General features: G+C 47.4%; 1 protein-coding gene across 2 annotated transcripts in view; it reads left to right on the top strand.

The window, feature by feature from the left end:
• The window catches only part of RASGRF1 (Ras protein specific guanine nucleotide releasing factor 1), a 129620-nt gene that overhangs the window by 98638 nt on the left and 2993 nt on the right, over positions 1-27989 (top strand). For both annotated transcript variants that reach the window (XM_031668439.1, XM_021940809.2), the window contains exons 21-26: positions 330-433; positions 1870-1954; positions 6750-6947; positions 11187-11266; positions 18400-18517; positions 19875-19943. In XM_031668439.1, the coding sequence (XP_031524299.1) occupies positions 330-433; positions 1870-1954; positions 6750-6947; positions 11187-11266; positions 18400-18517; positions 19875-19943 (654 nt within the window). The remainder of the gene's footprint in view (positions 1-329; positions 434-1869; positions 1955-6749; positions 6948-11186; positions 11267-18399; positions 18518-19874; positions 19944-27989) is intronic.

The following is a 27989-nucleotide window of genomic DNA, read 5'->3' on the forward strand; positions in this document are numbered from 1 at the left end:
TAGCAACTTGGGCCAGTGGTTCACATCTGGAAACCTCGGTTGTCTCATGCATGTGCTGGGAGCTCCCTGGCAGGGTGGGTGAGGGCGGTCCGAGCACTGGGCTGCACACACCGGCACAACAGGGCGGGGCCCATCTCCCTCCATTCCCTTCCCTCCACCTTCCCTCATCATACTCCATCCACCCGCCCACCAGATTTGAGGTGGCATCATACCCCATCCACCTGCGCACCAAATTCGAGGGGGAGAAACCCCCAGAGAGGCAGCTGAGAATCCAGGAGGTGTTCGTCGTGGGCCTAACTCAAAACCTTGCTCCCCTAACTCAAAACCAGGCTGAAGGCGTGAAGGCTGAGCCCTTTGAAAACCACTCGGCCCTAGAAATTGCGGAGCAGCTGACCCTGCTAGACCACCTCGTCTTCAAGAAGATTCCTTATGAGTAAGTGTTGCAGGCAGCACCTGCCTCCCCCCGCTTCCTCAGGCACTGTCTTGGACAGCACCCCAGAAGCATATGCAGTGAACTTCCAGAGCTGTGCGGACCCTCCACAGCTTAAAACAATAGTGCCTGGGTCCGCAGAATGACGGAGAAGCCTGTTTCTGTTCCTGCCCACCAAGTTCTCTCCTTACCTGTCGGCTGCACATACACACTTTTCTGGAATCATCTCTAACTCAGAGCTCCTAGAAAGACAGTATCTAGAAAAGAGCATGTGTTCATGTGTGTGTGCACACGTACCTGTGAGAAACTGTGCACACAGGTATGAGCGTGGGTGCGTGTGTGGGTCCAGTGACCTCCAGGAGCTGATTTAGGGGACAGATGTGGACTTTGAAGAAGCCCCAAGGCCTGCTGTTACCTGCTGTGGCCTCAGTCATCCCTGGTGTTCATTGCAGTTATTCTACTTTTATAATTTTGTATCCTTCTTCCTTCCTCTGACACTATGCCAAAATGGCATTTGTAAACATTATTTTTAATGAGTACACAGCATTCTCTAACAGTGTGTTACTAAACCACGAGGGTGTTTTCAGTCTCCACTTTTATATTTATCGCTGCAGTAAGCATCCTTGTAACAAATATGTCTCAGTTCCTAACAATGGTCCCAGAATGGTTTCCCAAAATTGAGCTTGCCGGATTTGAATGATTGAGGGGCTTTTGGCCTCAGCTCCACCTGGCACTCTCGCAGCCCTCCCCAGCGCGGGTGCTGCCTCGTGTAAATAGAGAGCGTCGGCACTTTGGAAACCTGTCACATCTCCTGGACATAGAAGCAGCTGATATTCCTGATATGTCCCTGTAGGAGGAGAAGCGGGATATGTTTTCAAACACAGATCACCTCCCCTGGCCCCTTCTGCCCATAGGGCTCTGCCAAGGTCCCCTCTTCCTGTCACTTTATGATGTCAGGAGCCTGTGGCTTGGCTTGCAGGCATTTTAAGCCTTTTATCTGCCCCCTTTTAGGGTCTTCTATTCCGTCATCCTACAGACCAGCTGCTGCAATGACTAAAATGTGAATTCTCCCTGTCAGAAAACAAGATTCATAACAAATTATTTCCACTGTACCTCACAATAAGGTGTGTGCCTTCCCACACCTTATTTCAGCCTCCCAGTAACCCTGTGAGGAAAGGATCATCTTTATTCCCATTTTACAGATGAGGAAATTGAAGCCCTGCTCTATAAAGGGTTTGTCTGAGGCCACACAGCTGCGACAAGGCAGAGCTGGACTTCAGCCCAGGGTTCCTTCCTTCCAGGGTTCTGCAGAAAGTCATTCCCCCAAAATGACAGCCTCAAAAAGCCAAAAAATAAAAATAAAATAAAAAGCATGGAGCAATGAAATCAGCAAGGCAAACCTCACCTCCTCCACCTGGGTCTCCCCTTACTTCCCACAGGGAGTTCTTCGGACAAGGATGGATGAAACTGGAAAAGAATGAAAGGACCCCTTATATCATGAAAACCACCAAGCACTTCAATGATGTGAGTATGGATGGGACCGCTTCTCTCGCTGAGGTTTTTCTTTGGCAAGATGCTCAAGAGGCTGGGTAGAGAATGGGCTATACACCTGGCTGGAACCAGACTGCTGGGTCCTCTCCAGCCCTGCCACCCCTTGCCATGTGGCCTTGGGCTGGTTGCCTCACCTCGGTCTCGGTCTCTTTTCCTATTAAGTGGGGCTGACCATAGAATGGTCGTAGGATGATTAACTGGGCAGTCATCTAAAGACATTCAGCCCAGCATTGGCTCACCACGAGCCCTCACCCAGGACTTGTGATTCCTAAGAGGGGTCACTCCTCGGAGCAGGGTGTTTGGGGAGTCTGCGGCAAAGAGAACAGAAAGGAATGAAGGATTAGAAGGAAAGCAATGAAGACCTTGCTATGCTTCCTATTTTTTAACCTCATCAAATGACAGACAGCTTCCCTCTAATTCATACATTATCCAGAACCCTCAGAATCTCCTAATGTTTTGGCTGTTTCGGCTACCCTGAAGGTGAATGTTTAATTCTCTTTAATGTTAGGAGGCCACAGTGCTGAGCGAGACTAAGGCTCCTGAATGTCCCCAGCTAGGATCAAGATGATCCAATATCCAGCTCCTCCAGCTCCCTCCTCTAGACCTCCCAGCCCCAGCTTTCCAGGGGAAGAACTGTTGAGATGGGACCAAGCACTGGGCCTGCAAACTGGCCTGGCATAAGCGACTCAAAGCGTCTGGACTGACTGATTAGCACACTAAGTTCAGATGGGTGCATCACACACCCCCAGCTCCCAGAATCCCTTCTGAGAGAAACATGGGAGCGGCAGAGAACTGGGGGCCAGACAGGTCCCAGAGCCTTCTGAGGCTCAATTCATGTCCACAGGGAGCATTTGCAATGTTCTTTAATAAGAATATCCACTGCCCCCTAACCGGGTGCCTACCTCATGCCTAGCACTGAGCATTTTGTGCATAGTAATCTCATTGAAAGCTCACATCAACTAAAAGATGGGGGCTGTCCTCACATTTTTAGATACAAAGAAACCAAGGCTCTGGAGGGGCAAATGCTGAGGTCTCCTAACTGGTGCATGGTGGCTCATGACTTTCATTGCTGCACAGTGCAAATCAGCTGTGTGAGAAAAAAAAAAGAAAGAAAAAAATCCCTCCCAGCAACTTCCCCACATTTGCGCAAGTTCCAGCCCCTGAACCACAGAGATGGGTCACTCCCAGCCTCGTAACAGCCCTGAGAACAGTTGCACTCAGCATCCTCATTCTTCTGAGTTTAATCATCAACACGAGGAAAGAGCCTTTGAGGGCCGGTGGTGGGAGCACATGATTCCACTTGCCCTGGCCACCTTGGCCAGGGCCACATCCCACCAGCCCCAGCCCCCAGCACACCATATCCTGGGAGGATCCTCAGCAGCCTGGAAGAAACCAGAAAGACCCAGGGATTGCAGCTCAAGGGAGAAGCCCTCTGGGGCCTCCTAGGCCCGGGCACCCAGTGGCTCCTGCAGTAGGCACAGCAGCAGAAAGGAGACTTGTGTGCCTCTCAGGAGAGAAAGAGGGACAGAGACCAAGCCTCAGGAAACATCCTGACAGAGGCCTGATCTGACCACACCTTACAGCACCAGGCAACAAATCACCATCCCCTCCCTTCCCCTGTCCCACTGTGTGCCCAGGAGTCAAGCAAGTGAAAGACAAGAATATGAAGTGAGCATTCATTGAGTGTTCAGCGCATGCTAGACGCTGTGCTTCAAAAGCATCATCTCATTTAATCCTGCCATTCCCACTTTGCGGATGAAGAAACTGAGGCTCGAGGAGGGGAAATTTCATCCCCAACATTACACAGCAGAGTACAATTTTGAACGCACACGGTCTACCTGAGAAGCTGCCCTTGTAACGACCTGGCATTTGGCCATCTCTCTTCAAATCCACCATTTGGTTCTGACACACAGGACATGTGCTGGCACAATAGCGATTTACCTCGTCTCTCCCTGGCACAGTTCTGTTTGCTGTTTTCTGGTCCTTTTGCCTTTAATGTCTTTGTCCTCTTAGCTGGTACTGGCCAGGATCTTCAGGACCATGGCCAAGCTGGGGTACTAGGGTAAGACAAGCAAGGTCCCCAGAGAGCAAAATCTAAGGCGCTACTTACCCTTCTGCACTTGTACCCCATACCTCGCCTGCCTCACCCAAGTCCCGTCTCTCTCCAGGACAGCGTGGAATGGACATGGTGATCATGTGTCTCCTTCTTGGGTTTTTTGTGGGGTTTTTTGGGTTTTTTTTTTTTGTTTGGTTTTTTTTTGGGTTTTTTTGACAGAGTCTCACTCTGCTGCCCAGGCTGGAGTGCAGTGGTATAATCTCGGCTCACTGCAACCTCCACCTCCCAGGTTCAAGCGATTATCATGCCTCAGCCTCCCGAGTAGCTGGGATTACAGGTGCACGCCACTGCACCCAGGTAATCTTTGTATTTTTAGTAGAGACAGGGTTTCACCATGTTGCACAGGCTGGTCTTGAACTGACCTCAGGTGATCCACCCACCTCGGCCTCCCAAAGTGCTGGGATTACAGGAGTGAGCCACTGCACTTGGCCACCTTCTTGGTTTTAAAGGAGATGCTTCTAATATTTCCCTATGTGGAATGATGTTTGTTTCTTTACCAGGTTTTTTTTTAAATTAGCTTTTGTTCCTTGGGTGCTAATGGATTTAACCATGAACAAATACAGAATTTTATCAAATATTTCTTTCTGCATCCGTGGAGATGGTCATATGGTTTTCCTCCCTTAATCTGTTGATATAGTAAATGACAATTATACTTTTTTTCTAATATTCAATCATCCTTGCATTCCAGGGATAAACCCAATGTGGTCATGGTATATTAAACAAAAGGGTGTGTAGCTTTCCTTTCTTTTGTTATCCATTTCTGGTCTCAGTATCAAGGTAATACTGGCTTCATAGAATGAACTGGCAGATACTCCTTTTATCCTTCTTCTCTGGAAGATTTGACTGATCTATTTATTTCAAAAATTAGTATCACTTTTATATAAAACTGTTTTTAAGTTCCATGTTCTCTCGATGGAAAAACATTTAACTACAACTTCAATTTAATTAAGAAATATAATACATGTACTACTGTGCGTTATTATCCTTCCTGATAATAAGTAGTAGTTCTTAAGTAGTAGTTCCATTCTTAAGTAGTTTTACAATTCATTCTTCTTGATGAGCATCCTTTAGAAATTATTTTTGAGGTTTCTTAGCAATAAAGCCCTATAATATTTAATTCATCTGTAAATGTCCTTTTATTGCCTTTTTTTAAAGTAGTAGTCTTTTTTTAAATTTTTTATTTTAAAATAATTAAACAGTCACAAAGGCCAGGTGCAGTGGCTCACACCTGTAATCCCAACACTTTGGGAGGCCGAGGTGGGCAGATCACTTGAGGTCAGGAGTTCGAAACCAGACTGGCCAACATAGTAAAACCCCATCTCTACTAAAAATACAAAAATTAGTCAGGCATGGTGGTGTGTGCCTGTAATCCCAGCTACTTGGGAGGTTGTGGTAGGAGAGTCACTTGAACCCAGGAAGCGGAGGTTGAAGTGAGCCGAGATGACACCACTGCACTCAACCTGGGCGACAGAACAAGACTCTGTCTCAAAAAACAAAACAAAACAAAAAAAGTCTTAGGAAGTGACAAAAGAATGTACCAGAAAGCCCACTGCTTCCTGCTGTTCCAGCTTCTTGCAATTCTAATTCCCTGATGTTCTAGCCCCAGCTTCCCACCCCCGCCCCCAGCTGCTCCAGGTCCAACCTGCCCTTGATTGGTTCATGTGCATGTCATGTTTGGAGATGGAGTCCTAGAAGATATCTTCTACTGTGTATGTGAGACCAGCAGTGCTTCAAAGTGTGTCCTGTCCAAGCTCTAGTTGTGTGATGGGGGATTCCCTCAGAATTTGGCCCCTTCTAACTATTTGTTCTTCCAGATGAACTTTAGAATTACTTTGTCTATAATTACTTTTCTAGAGAAAGCTCTCATTGGTATTTGGTTTTTTGTTTGTTTTCAGGGTTGTTGTTTTGTTTTGTTTTTTGTTTTTCTTTTTGAGATGGAGTCTCGCTCTGTCACCCAGGCTGGAGTGCAGTGGCGTGATCTCAGCTCACTAAAACATCCACCTCCTGGGTTCGAGTAATTCTCCTGCCCCAGCTTTTTGAGTAGCTGGGATTATAGACATGCACCATCACACCCATCTAATTTGTGTGTGTGTGTGTGTGTTTTGTAGAGACAGGGTCTCACCATGTTTGTCAGGCTGGTCTCGATCTCCTAACCTCAAATGATTCGCCCGCCTCGGCCTCCCAAAGTGCTGGGATTACAGGTGTGAGCCACTGCACCAGGCCTGAGTGTTTTATTGGATTACATTAAACACATGTATCAGCTTTCAGAAAAATGACATATTTACATTCCCATTTGGGAATTTGATCTCTTTCTCTGTTATTCAAGCCTTTTATATCCTTTGGTGACCTGTTTTTCCCATCCTACATAGTTCTCATTAAGTTCCTAGGTATTTACAAATTCCCATTGTTATTTGGAAGGTTGTATTTTTGTTGCATTTTCTAATTGATTATTGCTAATGTATATATAAACTTTTCATTTTTCTATATTGAACCTTTAGCCAGCAACCCTAGCAAGCTCTGTTCATTGTTCTCACAGTTGTCCAATTCCTTCTTGTATTTTCAAACGGGCAATTATATCTGCAAATAGTGATTATTTATCATCTTTGCAATACTTACTCCTCTTTTTCCCTGTCTTATTGCATTGGCTTAAAGATCAGTAACTTGATTGCTTCAGAAATCATCCGCAATGAGGACATCAATGCCAGGGTGAGCGCCATCGAGAAGTGGGTGGCCGTGGCTGACATCTGCCGCTGCCTCCACAACTACAATGCTGTGCTGGAGATCACCTCATCTATGAACCGCAGTGCAATCTTCCGGCTCAAAAAGACATGGCTCAAAGTCTCTAAGCAGGTGCGGGCAGGAGGCTGGCACCACTGCCTCCCTGGGGCTGGATTGGGGATGGGGCAGGAAGACCCGTGGGCTGGCCACTGGGCATCTACAAGTGGGCAAAGGACTGGGCTGAGGTCTAACACTCCCAGGTAAAACAGAGAATCACTTCCCGTATATCACCTGGGACCAGATAGCAGGCCCACAGATGTGGCAGTGAGACTGTGGGACTGTAATTCCCACTTGAGTAATTAAAACCTCAAAGTGGAAAGAATATGTTGGTGATTATTGGTCCCAACACTTTTCTTCTGGAGTTGGGGCGAGAGTGGTGGCTTTATGGGGATCTGCAGGGCAGCTGAGACCGTGGTCAGGTGAGCCTTCCATCAGAGGACCCTTCCGTCAGATGATCCTGCAAGCCCTTCCCAGGATTCTGATTTCACCTGCCCTTCTGGCCACAGAGAATTAGCTGCTCCCTGGAGCCTGTCAGCTAGTTGATCACCTTAAATGTGGGCTCGATCCCTCTTCACTCAGAACATGAATCTGAAAAGTCATAAACATAAAACATGAACATAAAACCATAAGATAGATTCTTCCTCAGGAATAAAGTTGCAGGCATTGGGGTCAGGAGGGACCAGTGCTCCTTATAGGAGAGCACAATGAGGCACTTGGACCACTTCCTTAGTGCACTTGGTGGATGCCCCCACCCCAGCCTGCATGTGTGCAGGAGGCCAGACAAGCACCCCCAGTAGACAGGGCAAGCCCCCAAGCACGATCCCTTGGCAGCAGTGTCTGTCATCCTACCGCTGGGTGGGCTGTGTGGGATCCAGTGGCTCCAAGGGCCCTGTCTCATCTGGGCCACTCTGGACTTGCATACTGTGTCACCCTCATTGTTCTCTTTATCACCTGCTCCTCACTACCCTCCTCATGTCAATGGCAGGTCTTGATTCCACCCACCAAGCAGGCGGCATGTCCATAATCCTCCCTACTTAGCAGCCAAACTCAGGAAAGTCTTGGGACATCTCTGCTACCCTTCCCCCACCTTCTGGTCACTCCAGCCCCTGATGACAGCAGGACTACAGAACATGCAGGGACACCCCATTACAATCCAGTGGGATTGGGCCTTTTGCTTCTTGGCACACAGAGATGCCAGGCTTGGGGTCAAGGACCGTAAAAGATGCTACTCTTGTTTGCGGGCTCCAGGAAAGAGCAGAGCTCAGGAGCACAGGAGCTCAGAGCTGCAGGCACATCCAGCCAAACATGGTACATACTGTCATGAACTCCTAGAGGCAGGTGTTGAGCAAGGCTCTGCGGAACCTCCAAGTCACCCAACCTCATTTGGCTTGTCAAGGTTCAGGCAGGGCCCTTGCCACAATCTGGGGGCCCATCCCAGGTAAATCTCTCTCTCCTTCTCCCCTGTACTATGGGAATGACATCATCTTTTCCAGAGGCCCTGGAGACCAGGCTTCAGTTTCCCACCCCACTTAGGCTTCCTGGAACCCACACTCCTTGCATTTCTTGGTCTCGATCTCCAGCATCACCTTCCTCATGGATTTGGGAGGGAATGAGCTTGGCCATCCTGAAATCTTCTGTTCTCTGCAGAGAGTGCAAATCAAGGACACTCAGTGGTCAGGGCATGTGATTCAGCCTGTGTTCTAGGATGTCTTTCTGGACTTAGGGTCAGCTGGCCTGGTTCAAAAATCAAAAGTGCCTTTGGCACCGCATGAGGTCTCCACCCTCTATGGCAGTCTGGACCCAGCTGTCTTCTGCAGCCCCCAGCCGTGTAAGGGTTGTGTGTCTGCACAGCACCTGGCCCCAGGAGCTTCTGGGAGTTCCTGGTCATGGCCTGCTCAGCATCTGCCAGGGGCAGTTCATTATCTCTCTACAGGCGTCCCATGGACATTGGAGACCCTCCGAAATGGCCACGTTTCTTAGATGGCCTGAACTGTAACCTCAGCAGCCAGTTCTTATTGCTCGCTTAAATGTGCTCACCATAGCAGAAAAGCATTATGTCCAAGTCTGGTTCAGCCCCTGGCAAGAGTCAGGCAGCTGGGTTTCATTTGGGACTTTTCATTTCCCCTTTCTTCTTTTAACCCCTCTCCCCATCCTCTTTGAAAAAACAAACAACAAAAAAAACCCCTCAAGACAGGATCTGATGATGCTGCTCTTCCATAGGACAGTACAATGACTAACATGGATTTGTGTGTCGCCTCTCCTGGAGACAAAAGCCTCGCCTTGGCTAACAGTAGATTTTGGCCTCTCTGGGAGGGAACATTCTTGGCCAGCCAGAAGTCTTCCGCTTGGTGAACAGGAAGTGATGGAATTTTGGAGACCACAAAATCATCTTTCTTCCTGACATTGACTCCAAGGCTCCTTGCTTGGTCCCTGCTCTCAATCACATATTCCAAGGGCCCCTCATTTCTACCTGCTGGTGTCCACACTCTAACAGAGACACCCAAGATCCCAGAGGCTTGGTATCCCATGGAGCATCAAAGGATAGAAGCTCCTGGCCCAGCTAGAAGATAGATACTTGAACTGCTTCAACTTGGAACATACTTTTTAAGCAGCAGCTGAGAAAATTCTGTGGCTTCCCAGGCCATAGAGCTCCTTCCTGGAGAGAGCATGACAACCCAAAGAGGAGCAGCCATACACAGCAAGCATGGGGATGTGGAGGAAGTTAAAAATGTGACCAGTTCAGAGCCACAAATTGGTCCCGGAATATCTTCTGCACATTTTCACGGCCTCAGAGCACGGTGACACTTCATCTAGAGCTACATGGCCACCGGGACCTCCTGATCAAGCTTCTGTGTCTCCCACAATTCTAGAATATCTGAGCTAGTATTGCCCTAGGGAATACCTGGATTTACCCTCCCATTTTCCATATGGGGACCCTGAGGGCCAGACAGGCAAGAGGAGTGGTGATTTGCCAGTCGGCATGCCAAGGGTAGGTGACAGAGGCTGGGGAGGCCCTAGGTTTCCTGACTCAGCCCCCGCCTCTGACCTCAAGCCATATCAGATCATTCCTCTGCAGGTGGATGGAGAGGAAGAGGAAGGAGGGTGCAGCTCTGGAAAGGGGCAAGTGCAGGAGGGAAGCTGAGATCTAGAACAGAGGTGGGCCAGGGCATCCAGCCTTCGCCAGTCATTGGAGAGCAGACATCTCAAGTGAAAGCAGAATCATCTGCCTTGACTCTGTGTGCTGTGTGCTATTCTGTTGCGTGTCAGATCCGGAACACAGTTGTGCTCTGAACAGGATTAGTCCACACCAGGTGGCTAGGCTTTTTCTGCTCGTTGATAAGGCACGGAACTGAATGGTACGTTCAGCCCTTCTTTCCCCTTGAAGAGCACACACAGATCTCCTCCTGTCAGAATGGAGACTTAGATTGTCCTTTTCAGTAGACAAGTTTCTCAGCAGAAATCTGACCCCAAGATTGGGCGTGTGCTTGGCCTCCAGGGCCTGTCTCCCCTTCAGGCTGACTAGGGCTCTGGCTGTGCTCCGGTGGTTTCTCAGCCACATTCTGAATCTTGAGGAACAGAGCTGCAAAGGAAGTCTCTAACCTATCTCACCATTTTATCAGTGAGGGAGCTGAGGACCCCTGAGGGAAAGGACCTTCCCTCAGGCTCCACAGTGCACAAAGCCAGGCTTGACCCAGGGCGCTCCGTGGGTCAGACAGACTCCAGCCACTGAAACTCGGCTGCAGCCTGATGTGTGTGCTGGGCCTGGCGGGGTCGCTTGGCAAAGCCCTTTGCTCTGGGGCTTCCTCTCTCCAGCCAGGCCTTTTCTTTTCTGATGATCAGTTCGTCTCCCATCTTTTTTCTTGATCCTTAAATTTGGGTGGTGTTTCTGATGTGAAAAAGGGAACATGTGAGATGAGGGTCACATCCTTTGGGTGTAGTTCATGAGAAAGATCAGGAAAATCAAAAATCTGCCATTTCCTGCTCTCAGCGTAGGCTCCTGGGAGTCACCCAGCAAGTCCTAAACTGCCCAGGTGTCGGGCTCCTGCAACATTTCCCAGGGCCAAATCCACACTCAGGTCCCTCACATCCACTTCCTTGCTTCTGAGAGATGTGTGAGCACAGGCACACTCAACAAGGACCCATGCCCAACTCCTGAGGAGTTCAGGAGCAAGGTGCCCAAACACGGGAGGCCCCCAGATCCCAAGGGAATGCAATTCTGGAACCCTGGCGGGCAGCATGCTGGAGTGTGGGCCTGAGGTCCCGGGCCTTGGTGTGTGCTGTGTGTTAGTAAATGCTTCTGATTCCTTCTAGACTAAAGCTTTGATTGATAAGCTCCAAAAGCTTGTGTCATCTGAGGGCAGATTTAAGAATCTCAGAGAAGCTCTGAAAAAGTAAGTGTCTGTCGTTTTGTCACTGTTATTTGTAAAATCATAGACCCGCATTGCAGAGGCATTCACGTGCCACCCCCAGCCAGAGCAGGAGGTCGGTCTGTCTGTCTGTTCATCTGTCTACCCACAAGACCCCTACATTTCCTGGACCCCAATGGTGGAGTCCTCCATGGTCTGCCAGAGAAACTCCAGAGTTTGCTGGCATTTCCTGGGAGAAGCACAGGAATCATGCTGGGATCCCTGAAAGCATAGTAGCTGTGATGATAATAACAGTGGTGCCAAATGTCTCGATTCTAAAATGTACGTTTTCTTTTTACATTTTAATAATTCTGACATCAGGAGATGTCTTAAAGTCAGTGTTGTTTATTTAACATGATTGTGTTTCCTTTTTCACTTGAGAATTCATCATCAAAATATGTTTTCATTTTATAGACAGTGGCATCTTGGAATCAAAAAAATACTGTTTTACAATAATCATACTTAAAGTTTGTAAAGGACTTGCCTAGACATTGTGTGTTTAACGCCATCAACATTGCCCATAAGGCGGGGTCCTCAGCCTCAGCACCCTTGCTATTTTGACTACCATGATCCTCTGTTGAGGGGGACTGTCTTGTGCACTGTGGAATCTTTAGCAGCATCTCTGGCCTCTACCTGTGAGATGCTAATGGCACCCCCTTCAGTTGTGACGACCAAAACTGTCTCCAGACATTACCAAATGTCCACTAGGGGGCAAAATCCTCCCCCCTTGAGAACCACCAGGATAAGGCTGCTTCCCACATCCTGTTCTTGCAGACAAAGAAACTGAAGCGCTAGTGACTGGTCCAAGGCCATGTGGCCATGGCCTAGCACCAGGACTGGCCCAGGCTGGCCTCCAGGGCTTGGCAAGGTTTGCCCTGGGCTCCAGACAAGCTCTCCCAGGGAAGCACTGATTCAGCCCATCTGCACACACTGTGGCCGCACACTCACATGAAATGGGGGGTTTGCTTCTGTCACTCTCATTAGGTGCTTACTCAGGCTTCTGCACTAGTCTCAACCCTCCTTTCATTGAGTGAGTGTCCGTTCCTCTCCTTGCCTGACTGGCTACTTGCCACACTTTGGAGAGACCCGGCGAGACCCCTGGGGTCCCGGTTCCCTGTATAGCTTAGGAAGCCTCTCCTCCCTTCCTGGTGTTCCCATGATCATGGCTGATGCAGGGACCACCAGAGTTTACTACCCCCAGACCCTGAGGATGGGGCCAGCCAAAACCTCCAGCCCTTCACAGTGGCTTTGACGGACTACTCACCCCCTCTGCCAGCCTCGTCTGCCTCCTCGTTTTCTTCCTGCCATACTTGGTCTGTCCTTCGCCAGCTCTGTGTGCCATCGCCTTGACCATCTCCACTTTATTTGTGTTCTCAGACAGATGTTGCACCCATCTGTGCTGTCCGGCCGTCTCTCTTCTGCCTGGGCTCCCCAGAGCCCCTGTGGACTGTGCTTGTGGGGAGCTGCCCCTCCGTGCATTCACCAACTTGTCCGTCCGCCCCCGGGGCACCACTCCATCCACCTCCTCACATGGCTGGCTTCCTGGTCTGCTGCCGCCACCACCGCTGCCTCCACTGCCTCTGGGGCCCCCCTTTCTGTCTGAGTCCCCATCCTGACCGTCTTCCCTCTTTCAGGTGGCCTGCGGGCCCGTGTAAGTGTCTCTCCCACATTCTCCTAGTCCCTGCAGCACAGGGCAGAGGTGGCCTGCGGGCCTCTGGGAGCTAAGAGCTTTATGCAAACCAGGTTCTGGACTTACAGAGACATAGGCAAAGCACGCAGAGGAGGGAGGGACTGGGGAAACCTGGGGAAAATGCTTCCCGCACCCCCTCTCCTGAGGCTCTAAGGTTTTCACAAAGAGCGATGTTGCATGAATACTGAGCGTCTGTTTCACTAGGCGGGGGATGGGGGCAAGAGTAGCAAGGTGGTAGTCCATGGGCATAGCCAATGACCTCCCCAGACAAGCAGCCATGCTATAGGCCTCACCATGTTGGTCTGCAGCCCATTCACATGTCCCAGGCATCTTTTTCAGCTTTTCATTAAAATATCCAATATCAGGCTAGGCACAGTGGCTCACGCCTGTAATCCCAGCACTTTAGGAGGCTGAGGCGGGCAGATCACTTAAGGTCAGGAGCTAGAAACCAACCTGGTCAACATGGCAAAACGCTGTCTCTACTAAAAATACAAAAATTAGCCAGGCGTGGTGGTGCATGCCTATAATCCCAGCTACTTGGGAGGCTGAGGCAGAGAATCGCTTGAGCCCGGGAGGCATAAGTTGCAGTGAGCCGAGATCGCGCCACTGCACTCCAGCCTGGGTGACACAGCAAGACTCTGTCTCAAAAAGAAAGAAAAAGGAAAAAAGAAAAAATACCCAATTTCTACCAGCATCCAGGCTGGAAAATGGCCTTATTGCCTTTCCCAGCCAAGACTTCACCACCAAACCCTAAATCAACACCCCGCCAGCCATTCTCTTAAATGTCCCTTGCCCCACCTACAACAGCCCTAACTGTGTGTGCCCCTTCAGTCCCTGCCGGGTGCCCTGAGAGTGGCCTCATCTCCCCTTTTCATTCCCCAAGCCTACATCCTGGCGAAGTCCCATGACTGTTCCCTCCTCCCAACCTCCCAGCAGTCAGAACCTTTCCACAGCTCCAGGCAACAAGAATTTGGTTGAGAACTGAATTTAGCAGTAAAATGTGGTCACCAGCTCTTTTGGGGCCGATTCCAGTTTTGACTACCCTGTCTAATCTCAACCGAGCACACACTTTCATATCTGCACATTTTGTGTTTAATTTGAATAGGAAGTCCTTGAGTTAGAGGAACATGTGGGACACACTGTTACTGTAGGCTGCTGCAGTGAAAGCTTTTCCCCTTTGTTCCCCTGAATTAAGGATGGGAACAGCCATGGAGGAGTGTGTCGGCTAGCTGACTGCCAGGCCATCCCCTATACCCTTTAATCAGGGTGAGAATCAATTTATCTGTATGGATATGATGAGCCCAAAGGCTGAGCTCTAGAATTTCAGGGGTTCCAGCAAAGCCAAATATCTATCTCTATCTTTATTTTCTGCCTGTGACCACAGAGCAGAGTAGCAACCCAGTGGTAAAATGGGACTTTCCACCCCCACCCCATCGCAGTGTTTTTTTCAAAGACTACCTACCTAATCACCCTGTACCTTGTGCCAGAACCTTGGACCCTGGCCCCAGGGGATTCAGCCCACACAGCCCAGCCTCAAGGGCCCTCACGCCCTCCCTGAATGCCCATCCCAGGCCTCAAGATAGAAGAGAAGAGATCCCCAACTACAGTCGGCAGAAACTTGTAAGAGAGAGTGGCCCATCCCACAGCCAGGGCAGTACAGGGAAGAGAAAAGTCGGAGAGGAGGAGGAAGGAGAGATGGACTCAGTGCTTGTCACGGGTCGGTTTCCTGGAGTTTGGTGTAGAGCGTGGGCAGCTGCCTCATGTCAGCAGTAGCTTGTCCCCCATAATTTCCCTTATTCCATTTAACATCATCAGGAGCATCTTGGTGGAAAGAAACATCCAGTCTGGGGGCTCCAAACAACCACAGGCAAGGTCAGGTGTCACCAGGCATGGGAGTGCCACAACAAGGCCTTGCCCAGAAACCAGAAACAGCTTTCAGGCTAGGGGTGGGACACTTTCCCCTCTGCTCCCTAAAATGCTAGCTGCAGACCTGTGAGGGCTCTGCCAGCAGAGGAAGCCACCCCTGTATCAGCTCTGCTCAATAGGCAAGAGCTGGACCTCACCCGAGAGAGGCCAAAAGGCCCATATGGAAGGTTCAGGACTGGCCTGTTGTTGGGTATCTTGCCTACAGGAAGCCCCAACATGCTTCCCTGTTCATTCAGAGGCTCGGTGTGGCTCAGTCCCCATGCCATGTCTCCCTGCGGGGCCCTCCAGCAGTCCTCTGTCCCACTCTGGCAACTCCATACATTTGCCCACACGGCTGTGAATTTCAGATGGCGGTGTGTGTGTGTGTGTGTGTGTGATTCAGTGTGCTCTCATCCCCTCTTTCATGGCCCCTCACTACAGAGCAAGCCTGTCCAACCTGTGGCCCAAGGGCCGCCTGTGGTCCAGGATGGTTTTAAATGTAGCCCAACACAAATTGGTAAACTTCCTTAAAACATTAAGAGATTTTTTTGTGATTTTTTTTTTTCAGCTCATTAGCTATCGTTAGTGTGTTAGTGTATTTTATATGTGGCCCAAGACAATTCTTCCAGTGTGGCCCAGGGAAGCGAAAAGATTGGACATCCCTGCCATAGAGGTAGTAAATAGGGACAGAGGTTAGTACTGGGGCTGGGCATGCTACTTGCAAGTGATTCGATTGCAAATCCACCACCTTCCCACAACTGGACCATGACTCCCCATAAGTACCAGGGGAAGTCGACCCTCAGTGATCAGAGGACCTCGGATCCTTTTCACTGGTCTGGGTGTTCAGAAACCCCCGAAAGCCTTGAGAAACACTCTGAGTCCTTTGATCATTTGCTGTCAGCTCGCAGTCACCAGGCCTCCCATTCTCCCTTCTATCCTTAGAGCACTCCATGGCTACCTGGCTACTGTCACACGTGCAGGTGGCAGGGTGAAGGGGGAGAGCACCTCTCAGAACCCACTAGTCTACACTGCCACAGCCTTACAACCCCAGAGTTACTTCTCCGATCTTTGGATTATTTCTCCATCAGACTCATAATCCTGGGCTTCAGACTTGGAGAATGATGGAAAGGAAATGAAGAGCTGGCTGGGCACAGTGGCTCACATCTATAATCTGAGCACTTTGGGAGGCTGAGGCGGGCAGATCACTTGAGCTCAGGAGTTCCAGACCAGCCTGGCAACATGGCAAAACCCTGTCCCTACCAAAAATACAAAAATTAGCTGGGTATGGTGGTGCGTGCATGTAGTCCAGCTACTTAGGAGGCTAAGGCAGGAGTACCATTGGAGCCCAAGAAGTCAAGGCAGCAGTGAGCTGTGATTGTGCCACTGCACTCCGGTCTAGGTAACAGTGAGACCCTGACAAAAAAAAAAAAAAAAGAAAGGAAATGAAGACCTGAGCATGTAATAATCATGGACTAGAAGGAATGGAAGGATGCAGAGCAGCCCCTCCAGTGGCTGGATGATCCTTGCTCTTTTTTAATCACAAACCACAGTAAATATATATATTTGAAATTACAAGTCTGTATACAAATGCATATATGCATTACAGGAGAAAAAATTCCACAAAACAATATATACCTTTGTTCCATTTGATGAAGTCAGATATTTTCTTTTTCACTTGTTATTTTTATTTGTTTTCAATTAAATAGAGATGGGGTCTCACTATGTTGCTTAGGCTGGTCTTGAACTCTTGGATGCAAGTGATCCTCCCAACTCAACCTCTCAAATCCCACTCCCTGGGATTACAGGAGTGAGCCACCACACCCGGCCCTTTTTCACTTTTTAAAAATTCTAGTCTACACCCTCTAAATTGATTTCAACACCCATGACAGGGTCAGCCCTACATTTGGAAAAACACTTTTGCCTGCTGTGTCCCTAACGCCAGGCATCTGCCTCCTTCACGACTTTGCCATACTGTGCCAACTGTACTTGTGTTTACCTAACAGCCTCTTTACATTAATTCACTTTTTCCCAAAAATAAATAAGCAGGAAATTTTTATATCATGACAAATGGAAAACCAGCATACTTGCTGTAAATACGAGAATGCCATTAAAAAATATATGGTAAAAACAAAATAATGTTATTGAATTCTGGCCAAACACTGATGCTTGCCAACACTCTGATTCTGACACCTGTCACTATTTGTTTAAAAAGATAAAATGTGAAAGGAGAATGGCAAGTGTCAAAAGTGTCAAAGTCACACTATCACCAAATGAGGCACTCTCCCTGAGCAGAAGGGGGAAAAGTAAAAATCCAATGTTTCTTACCATGTGAATTCATGTTATTTAATATTGTGCCTGTAAGTCACCTAAAATCAGCTGTCAGACCACCTAAAATTGTCTTAGCTGGCATCATTGCTTTATACATGAGGAGCCTGAGGACCAGAGAGGGAAAGGCCTGGCACGGGGTCACACAGTAGGCAGGTGAGGGACAAGGCCCAGGTTTCTACTCTTGCTCTATCATCCTCCCGGCCTCCCCTTCCTCCAGGTTAGCAGGGTTGCCAGGCGGCCATAAGGAGACAAAGGTGAGATGGGCTGGGAATGAGGGTCACTGCACTGTGCTCGATGATGCCACCGCATCTGTGTGCTGAGCTGAGAGGAGGTGGCAGAGCACTGGGGAGGAGGCCCCAGAAGGAGCTAAAGGGAGCCCTGCCGGCACATAACAGCTGCCAGGCTCCATCACAGCCTCCATCAACCCTTACCCAGCATCCAGCCAGGGGCACCAGAACATGCTGGGAAGGAGCAGTAACAGGAGCCCCTGCTTTGGACCAAAAATCAGAGAGGCATGGTCCATCACTCCAGGGGCCCCGCTCCCAAAGATGCAGTCCCCCAAGAGTCACCAACTATGGAAACTATCACCCAACCTCCTGCCCCGAAGCTACGATCACTTTCAGGAAAGTGATCTCAGAGAGCAAGGGTTCCCTGCCCTGGCACCCAAGCCCAGTGCTTAGGTGGGCGGGAGATGCCAGCGGAGACAGAGGTCTCAGGGAGCAGAGACAAGGGAGTCAGATAGGGTACTGGCAGGAGTGGGGTGGCTGGGGCTGCAGAGCCCTCCGGGAGGTGATTCATGGGGCAGATCTGGATGGGAGAGGCCCAAGGAGAGACAGGAAAGGTGAGTCTAGAGGGGCTGGTGACAGAGCCCAAGGACTGACTGGGACAGAAGGCAGAGAGGTAGGGGAGAACCTTCTGGCTCGGGAAGGAAAGAGACAATTTGAGATGCCCCAGTGGGTATAAGAGGCCCCAGTCAGTACCATGTCACCCTCACCACCCCAGAGGACTGGCCCTGAGACCCAGCTGACAGTCCTAGGCTTGTAGAATAGTCAGTCCTAGAGTATAGTGTGATTCTTGGTGACTGCAAGTCCCTTTGCCTCTAGCAAAGCAAAAGGTGTATGCGGGATGTTCTGTTCTTGGTAGACGTTACCTTTTTTTAAATGAAAAACTTTTGTTAATTCCGTTTGCTTCCAAGTTGTGACCCACCCTGTGTCCCTTACCTGGGGATGTACCTCACCGACCTGGCCTTCATCGAGGAGGGGACGCCCAATTACACGGAAGACGGCCTGGTCAACTTCTCCAAGATGAGGATGGTGCGTTCCCCCCAACCAGGCAGGGGAAGGGGGGTGTCGAAGCCCAGATGACTCAACCTGGGGCCCACCCACATTCTGCCCTCCAAGGCTCAACCCGCTGCATAGGGTGCCGCCATTTGGGAGCCTGGGTCCAGCTTCCCAATGAGAGCCATCACTATCATTGATGAGCAGTTAGAATCTGGCAGGCCCTGAACCATGCTTTCACAGGCATTTCCTCCTCTAGTCCTGACAGTCTGAGAGGTAGCTGCTCTTATTCTGCACCATTCAGATGAGCAGACTGAGCCTGGGTGAGGTCAAGTGAGCAGCCCAAGGTCACCCCACAAGTAAAAGGCAGAGCTAGGTCTGGAGCCCAGGTCCAGGTGACTCCAGAGCCCCACACTGTTATTCACACCCATCTGTATTGTTCATACTGACGCTTGATGTGGACAAAGTAAAACCACTTACACAGCACCTCCTAAAAGAATAAGTTTCCAATTTTCCCAGAAAAATCAAGAACCTGGGATAAGGGATGAGGAGACTTCTGCCATCAGAAACAGGATTCTAACCGTCCCCTTCTGCCCTCTCACTTCAACTGGAAAGCCTCTACTTGCACCAGTTTTATATAATGGGCCTCTACATTCAATTTTGGTTGGATGGAAAGGGTTTCTTCAGACACCATCCTGAAGAGCGAAAGCCCCTTTTCATCATGTCTTGTGCACAGCAGGCACTAAGGAAGTGGCAGATGCCTTTAACTTTTGCTGGAGTCGTAGGGTTTTGTTTTAGTGATGTTAGGTAGCTTATGCCACTAATTAAAGGAGATTTTTTTCTTCTCTCAGTCACATAGTGTAATTCACCTACAGAATCTTGACAAGTCTTGGAAGCAGATTTCTGATTTAAGAAAAAAGAAAAAAACATGAGGCTGGGTGTGGTCACTCACACCTATAATCCCAGCACTTTGGGAGCTGAGGCGGGTGGATCACTTGAGGTCAGGAGTTCGAGACCAGCCTGGCCAATATGGTGAAACCCCATCTCTACTAAAAATACAAAAATTAGCTGGGTGTGGTGGCATGCACCTGTAATCCCAGCTACTCAGGAGGGTGAGGCAGGAGGATCGCTTGAACCCAGGAGACAGAGGTTGCACTGAGGCGAGATCATGCCACGGCACTCCAGCCTGGGTGACAGAGCAAGACTCCATCTCAAAAAATAAAACTAAAAACAAACACACATGATGCCTCCGTGGGACCTTCCAGGAGGCAACACGTATGGAATGAAGAGGCTGACTTCAGATTTTGCTGTTGATGCCCCTTTAGTTCTGCAACGTGGGGGGGTAGAACTAGGAGAGCAAACTGTGTTCTGAAACTCTCCTTCCTTCCCACAGATATCCCATATTATCCGAGAGATTCGCCAGTTTCAACAAACTGCCTACAAAATAGAGCACCAAGCAAAGGTAAGCTGGTGCCTTTTCCTGGTCACTTGCATGCTTTCACAGTGGCTCTGTCTAGGCCACCTTCCACCCTATCCCCTCCATACCCATCCACTTTCCCTTCCAGAATTCTCCTGGGCCCAGCTCAAACACTATCCCTGTAAGGAAGCCTTCCCAAGTCCCTATTTCTTCAAATTGGGCCTGTGTTCATCTTGTGACTCTTGTCTGGTTTTACCTACCATAGGATGGTTTGTTTTCATGTCTAATCTCCCCCAGGGCAAGAGAGGCAGAGTTGATAACCTCTGTTTCTGAAAGGTACTATGCTCACAAGTTACAAAATCCACAGATACAAGGAGTGCACAGTGAAATGTTCCCCAGCCACCTAGTTCCCCTTCCAAAGGCAACATTTCCACCCATTTCTTGTGTCTAGGTCCACAGGCAGTCCATAAACACAAGCAGACTTTGCATACTATTCTCCAGCATACTATATACTGCTCAGTATCATTCTTTTTTCTCCTTCATAATATATCTTGGAGATCATTCTCTATTAAAACAGAAGCATCCTCATTCTTGCTTACAGCTGCAGAGGAATTTATTTATTTAGCCAATCCTCTGTATTGATGGTCGTTTAGGTTGTTTTGATATTTTGCTGCTACAGACAAGGCACAAAGAAATACTTTGTACATCCAGAAACAGGCAGGGAGGGCCATAGGGTATGGATCCCAGGGTCTGTGCTGCTCTGAGGGCCTAGAGAGCCTTACTGGAGGAGGAGAATCTTGGAAGAGTTTTCCTGGTTGGGGTGGACATGTCTTTCTTGCAGAGAGACAAGCTTGTGTAAGGCTAAGTACAGTGACCCACCACCACCACCAAATGGCTGGCTGCAGAGAGCAGCATCAGACCTGGGACTTTGTCCTTAGGACCATAGGAATCCCTGAAAGGAGGTTATATAATTGGACTAGTTTGCATTTTTAAAAGATTGCAAGGCCATGTAAGAGAATGGTTGGTCTGGGGAAAAAAAAAAAAAAAAAAGTCTCAGCTCACCAAAAAGAAAAAAAATTGTTTAATAAAAAAGAATGGTTGTCATTTTAGTCTCATTTTATTATTCAAAGCCTGTGCTGTTAGCCCCATTTTACAGATAAAATAACTGAGATTTGCTAACCCAGACTCTTGGGCTATGACTTTTCTTTTCTTTTATTATTATTATTATTATTATTGTTAGTTTGTTTGTTTGTTTGTTTGTTTTGAGACAGAGTCTCACTCTGTTGCCAGGCTGGAGTGCAGTGGTACAATCTTGGCTCACTGCAGCCTCCACCTCCCGGGTTCAAGCAATTCTTCTGTCTCAGCCTCCCAAGTAGCTGGGATTTGGGACTTTGTCCTTAGGACCACGGGAAGCCCTGAGAGGAGGTTGTATAATTGGACTAGTTTGCATTTTTTAAAGATTGCAAGGCCATGTAAGAGAATGACTGGTCTGGCACGCCACTATGCCCCAGTAATTTTTGTGTTTTTAGTAGAGACGGAGTTTCACCATATTGATCAGGCTGGTCTCAAACTCCTGACCTCAGGTGATTCACTCACCTCAGCCTCCCAAAGTGTTGGAATTACAGGCATGAGCCTCCGCACCCAGCCTCCAATCCTATGACCTTTCTTCTCTGCCCAGAGATATAGCATCTTAACCTCCTAGTGTGCAGTTCACAAAAACATCCAACTCCAGACACACCCTCAAGCACACCAGAAAATCAAGCTTTTATTGTTTTTCCCTTCTAATGTCCTTTGTGATTGATGTGTTGTTTGAGAATGTGTCTATTTTTTGCCATGTTCTGAGAACTCATGATCTGCTTTATAACCGATAACCATATCGAAGGAGAAAAATCGGTGGAGCAACTACAATTAGTTAAACTGGCCACTTTTGCTTTGCTTTCCATTCATTCTCTCACTCTACAAATATTCACTGAGCAAGTCCTACATGCCAAGCACTCTAGTAGGCTCTTGGCTTAGCGGTGAACAAAACAGATAAACTCTTGGCCGTCATGAGCTTGCGTTCTAGAGGGAGATAGACTAAGAGGCAAAAAATATAATATGACAGATGATTATTACAACCATGGAAGAAATGAAGCAGGGGAGAGGAATGGGAGGTTGGGAAAGGAATAGGGGGCTGTGGGGTCCTAGAATTTTCTTTTCTTTTCTTTCTTTCTTTATTTTATTTAATTTTATTTTATTTTTTATTTTTTTTTTGAGACGGAGGTCTTGCTCTGTCACCCAGGCTGGAGTGCCGTGGCGTGATCCCAGCTAGTTTTTGTACTTTTAGTAGAGACAGGCTTTCACCATGTTGGTTAGTCTGGTCTCGAACTCCTGACCTCATGATCCACCCGCCTCAGCCTCCCAAAGTGCTGGGATTACAGGCGTGACCTAGGATTTTCAGTGTTGGACAAAACAGAAATAAAGGGCATCATGAGCCACAACATCACCTATGTTATGCAACAAAGTGCTTGAATCTAATCAGGAGGAACCAACAGACAATTTCAGAATATGGGACATTCTGTGAGACAACTGGTCTGTAACTCAGTGGTATGCTAGTAAATGTTAAACTGGTTTTGGGGGTGGGGGATTGAGTCCTGATGTGTAGCATTTGCTGTTGAAGAGAAAAACAATTGGAATACTTGTTAAAAATGGTAAAATTGGAACACTTGTTTAAAATAGTAGGTTTGTTCAAACCTAATGCAATAGAGGCCAAGACTGTTTCTTGGGGGAGAGAGATTGAACTCAGCTGCAAATACAACAGGGACAGGTGGGGATTTGTAGTCAATGGGTCAAGGAAGGGGGTCAGTGGATGGAAAATTACTAAGAGGAGATATCAAGAGTAGGGGAATTCTTGCTAAACTGGCCTAACGAGGTTTATATTAAAGTCAGGCCAAGGACTTCGGATATCAGGGTTGGAGAATGAAGAATTTGATCAGATATCAAGGTGGGGGAATTCTTGCTAAAGGCAAGCCAAATTTGAAGCCTACGTATGAAGAGGTCTCAGAGGAGCCTGGTAGGTGATGCTGGCAGGGCCACTTTCAAACCACCACCTGGACATCAGTGAAGCAGAGTTGGGAACAGAGGCTAACAATTGGCACGTGCAGGCTGGCATGAGCCAGCTCCAACACACTACTGCATATACTCTTCAAAAATATCAATGTCTTTTAGCAATAAAATATTTTCAATTAAAAATATATATATCGGCTGGGAGTAGTAGCTCACACCTATAATCCCAGCACTTCAGGAGACTGAGGCAGGAGGATCACTTGAGCCTAGGAGTTTGAAGCGAGCCTGGGCAACATAGGGAGATCAGAGATCCTGTCTCTAGCAAAAATCATAGTCATAATTAGCTGGGCATGGTGGTGCGCGCCTGTAGTCCCATCTACTCAGGAGTCTGAGGCAGGAGGATCACTTGAGCCCAGGAGTTCAAGGCTGTAGTAAGCTATAATTGCACCACTGCACACTAGCCTGGGCAACAGCGTGAGACTTTGTGTCTAAAAACCAAACACACACACACGCACACACACACACACATATCAATGTCATGAAAAATAAAATAAAAAAGACTAAAACACACAGGCTGGGCTCATGGTGAGCTTTCAATCCTAGCGCTGTGAGAGGCAGAGGCAGGAGGTACTTGAGTTCAGGAGTTCAAGATCAGCAACATAGTGAGACCCTGTCTCTATAATGAAAAAAAATTTTTTTTCAAAAAAAAAAAATACTAAATCATATGACATCCAAATGCAATGTGTGAATGTTGATTGGATCTGGGATTTAAAAAAAAAAAAAACAAAACAGCTGTAAAGATTATTTTATTCATTAAAACTTGAAGAAATTTGAATATGATCTGTGCATCAGCTAATTTTATTTTATTGATGTTAAATGTCCTAGGTGTAATGATGTTACGGTTATGTAAGAGAATGTCCGTGTTCTTAGGAGATGCATGACTGAAGTATTTAGTGGGGGAAGCATTACACTATTTACCTTCAAATGGTTCAGCCCTCAGAAAAAGGATTATACATATATGTTGTATGCATAGTTTTTATATTTTTTAAATAAAAAGTTGGCAGGAAAACAGACAACAGTAAAAGCATTTACCATGGAAAAACAGATATAAATACTGGAACTAGAAATATAATGTAAGCTACATATGTAACTTTAAGTATCCTACAGGGCCACATTTTTTAAACTTTATTTATTTATTTATTTATTTATTTATTTTAATTTTTTGAGACGGGATCTCACCCTGTCACCCAGGCTTGAGTGCTGTGGTGTGATCTTGGCTCACTGTAGCCTCGACCTCTCCTGACTAGCTGGGACTGCAGGCATTCACCATTACACCCAACTAATTCTTTCATATTTTTTGTAGAAACAGGGTTTTTCCGTGTTGTCCAGGCTGGTCTCCAACTCCTGCCTCAAGTGATCTGCCTGCCTCGGCCTCCCAAAGTGCTGGGATTACAGATACGAGCCACTGCACCTGGCCTGTTTTTTGTTTGTTTGTTTGAGACAGGGTCTCACTCTGTCACCCAGGCTGGAATGCAGTGACACAATCATAGCTCACTGCAACCTTGACTTCCCCAGCTTAAGGTATGACCACACCCAGCTAATTTTTTATTTTTTTATAGACAGGGTCTGCCAATGTTGAACTCCTGGGCTCAAGTGATCCTCTCGTCTTGGCCTCCCAAAGAGCTGGGATTACAGGTGTGAGCCACCATTCCCAGCTTCATTTTTTTTTAAAGCAAAAAGAAATAGGTAAAATTAACAATAATATATTTTATTTAATACAATATATCCAAAAAATTGTCAGTTCAGCATGTAATCAATATAAAAATTGACTGAAATATTTTACTTTATTTTATTCATACTAAATTTTCAAAAATCCAGTGTGTATTTTACACGTCACATCTTAATTCAGATGAGCCCTGTTTCAAGTGCTCAGTAGCTACATGTGGCTAATGGCTGCTGCACTGGATTTAGGGGCTAAGAACTGAAAATGGCTATCTCTAGAGAGCCAGGCCTGGCGGCTGAGAAGGGGCAACAGAGAATTGCTAGTTTTCGTTATGAACTGTTTAATGCTACTTGGCTTTTTTAATTACATAAAATAAGATATAAATCAACTTTAAAATAAAAAGAAATAAAAATACAATTTAAAATAAATAGTCCCGGGCCTGGCATGGTAGCTCCCAACCAAAATCCCACACTTTGGGAGGCCAAGGCAGGAGAATTGCTTGACGCCAAGAGTTTGAGACCAGCCTAGGCAACACAGTAAAGGCTCCCAACTCTACAAAAACAAAAAAACCTTAGCCAGGCATGGTGTCTCATGCCTGTAGTCCCAGCTACTCAGGAGGCTAAGGCAGAAAGATCACTTGAGCCCAGGAGGTCGAGGCTACAGTAAGCCGTGATCGTGCCACTGCACTGCAGCCTGGGCAACAGAGTGAGAGCCTGACTCTATTTAAAAAAATAAATAAATAAGTGCTCATGGTCTGGTAGGGAAGCTTTGAGTTTGGGGGCATGGCTCTTAGATGATAAAAACACGGTGATTTGAATAACAAGATCAAACATTGAATCCATCAGCTTAAAGCACTAAGGGAATCAGGCCCAAGCCGCCAGGGTTCAGAATGGCTCTTCCGCCAATTAACAGCAGCAAGCCAGAGCCTGCTCAGCATCTCCAAGGCTCCTCCCTCTGCCTTATTCAACACCAACCAGCCCCCACCCACATCCCATGAGCTTCTCTCAGTCGACCAGGGAACACCTGGGTTCAAATCCTGGCAAAGCCACTCACCAGCTGTGTTACCTTCTGCCTCAACTGTAACATGAGATCCTTTTATTTTTGAGACAGAGTTTCACTCTGTCACCCAGGCTGGAGTGCAGTGGCACGATCTCGGCTCACTGCAACTTCTGCCTCCCGGGTTCAAGTGATTCTCCTGCCTCATCCTCCCAACTAGCTGTGATTACAGGTGCCCGCCACCATGCCTGACTAATTTTTGTATTTTTAGTAGAGACGGAGTTTCACCACATTGGCCAGGCTGGTCTCAAACTCCTGACCTCAAGTGATCCACCTGCTTTGGCCTCCCAAAGTGCTGGGATTATAGAGCCACTACACCTGGTAACATGAGATTCTTATACCAGCCTGGGATGGGTTGTTTTTGATGATTAAATATGACAACCTTTGTGAAAGGACTTTATAAAAAGCATTGCTGTCTGATGCAAGAACTCGTGCATACATGAGTAACAGTTGGTTTCTGGTCTCCGTGGATGGGTGAGGGGATTTTGAGGGCCTGGTGAGGGGATCTAATGTGGCTAAAGAGGGAGGTTGTTGGCAACTGCATGGCTAGAGCCCCTGCTTTGGAGGCAAGAACTTCAGGGAAAGAGCAGAGGTGTTTAAAGGCAGTGGGTCTCCAGTGTCCATGTGCATCCAAATCACACCCACCAAAAAGAGTGAGTTGTACTGTATGTACCTTTTTTAAAGTAAAACAATACTCAATGCTTGACAAGCCTACTCTGCTGACAGTGTTGGCCATTGATAAACACTGTCTTGAAAGAAATATGAAAAAATGCAGTAAGGAACCCATGATCCTTCTCCTAGGGATTTACACTTTAAAAACTTAGTTAAGGCAAAAGGCTATATTCTAGAAGATCTTCATTGCAACATTTATTTTATATATAAAATAGCAAAAAAGCCTGAAAACAACTGGTCAGGAGTTCTCGACCAGCCTGGCCAACCTGGTGAAACCTGTCTCTACTAAAAATGCCAGGCGTGGTGGTGCACACCTGTAATCCCAGTTATTTGGGAGGCTGAGGTGGGAGAATTGCATGAACCCAAGACACAGAGGTTGCAGTGAGCCGAGGTCGCGCCACTGCACTCCAGCTTAGGTGACAGAGCGAGACCTCGTCTCAAAAAAAAAAAAAAAACCTGAAAACATATCCAACATATCTTACATACCCAATAGTAGGGAAAGAGGTTAGTAAATATAGTGCAAGATGATGCAGTCTTACAGCCACTAAAAAGTGTAACTTTGGAGATTTTGTTATGGAAACATGGACATTTTTCCTAATAGTATAAGTGAAAGCATACCAAGTGCTATCCATTCCGTAGGTACAACTATGGAAAAGTACTTTTGTATTTTAAGAACTAGACGATCACACACACAAAAAATGAAAACAGTTATTTTAGAGTGGTGAGATTACGGGCTTCTGTTTTTCTCCAAAAATGTATTTTATATTGTTACATCCTTTCTTCTACAATAAAAAATATTAAGACAAAAGTATCAACATAACTCAGCAGTATTTGAGGGTCTGTGTTTGTGTGTTCATCCAGCCTGGGAACCACAGAGTTGCCATGTGGATCACACAGGGCTTATCCAGAAGGTACCATGGTTACAGTGGGCCCTGGAAAAGTCTCAGAAGTTACCAAAAAAATTTCAGGGTTTTCTTCCATCTCCTGCTTTTGTCTCCTTAAACTTTCCCTCAAGCTCTGATGTGCAATACAAATAGATATTACTGACCAGGGCCAGTGGCTCACGCCTGTGATCCCAGCGCTTTGGGAGGCCAAAGCAAGCAGACCACGTGAGGTCAGGAGTTCGAGACCAGCCTTGCCAACATGGTGGAACCCTGTCTCTACTAATAATACAAAAATTAGCCAGGCATGGTGACACATGCCTGTAATCCCAGCTACTTGGGAGGCTGAGGCAGAAAAATCGCTTGAACTCTGGAGGCGGAGGTTGCAATGAGCCAACATCACATTGCGCCACTGTACTCCAGCCTGTGTGACAAGAGTGAAACTCCCCCTCAAAAAATAAATAAATAAATATTACTGCTCTTCAGTCTTCTTTCATTAACAGCTTTGCAATGGTGGTATATGCTGCCAGTCTCCCTCGAAAGTACAATGTCTTAGGAAAATTAGCCTGACTTAGCCAAGTCAGGTCAAGAGTTCGACACCAGCCTGGCCAACATGACAAAACCCTGTCTCTACTAAAATTGATCCTGCACATGCTCACTATGGAGGAAACTGATCAGTTTGCTGATCCCCAGGGGGCTTGGGAGGTAGAGATT

This window comes from Papio anubis, chromosome 7 (assembly GCF_008728515.1).
Source record: "Papio anubis isolate 15944 chromosome 7, Panubis1.0, whole genome shotgun sequence".
NCBI classification, from domain to species: domain Eukaryota; kingdom Metazoa; phylum Chordata; class Mammalia; order Primates; family Cercopithecidae; genus Papio; species Papio anubis.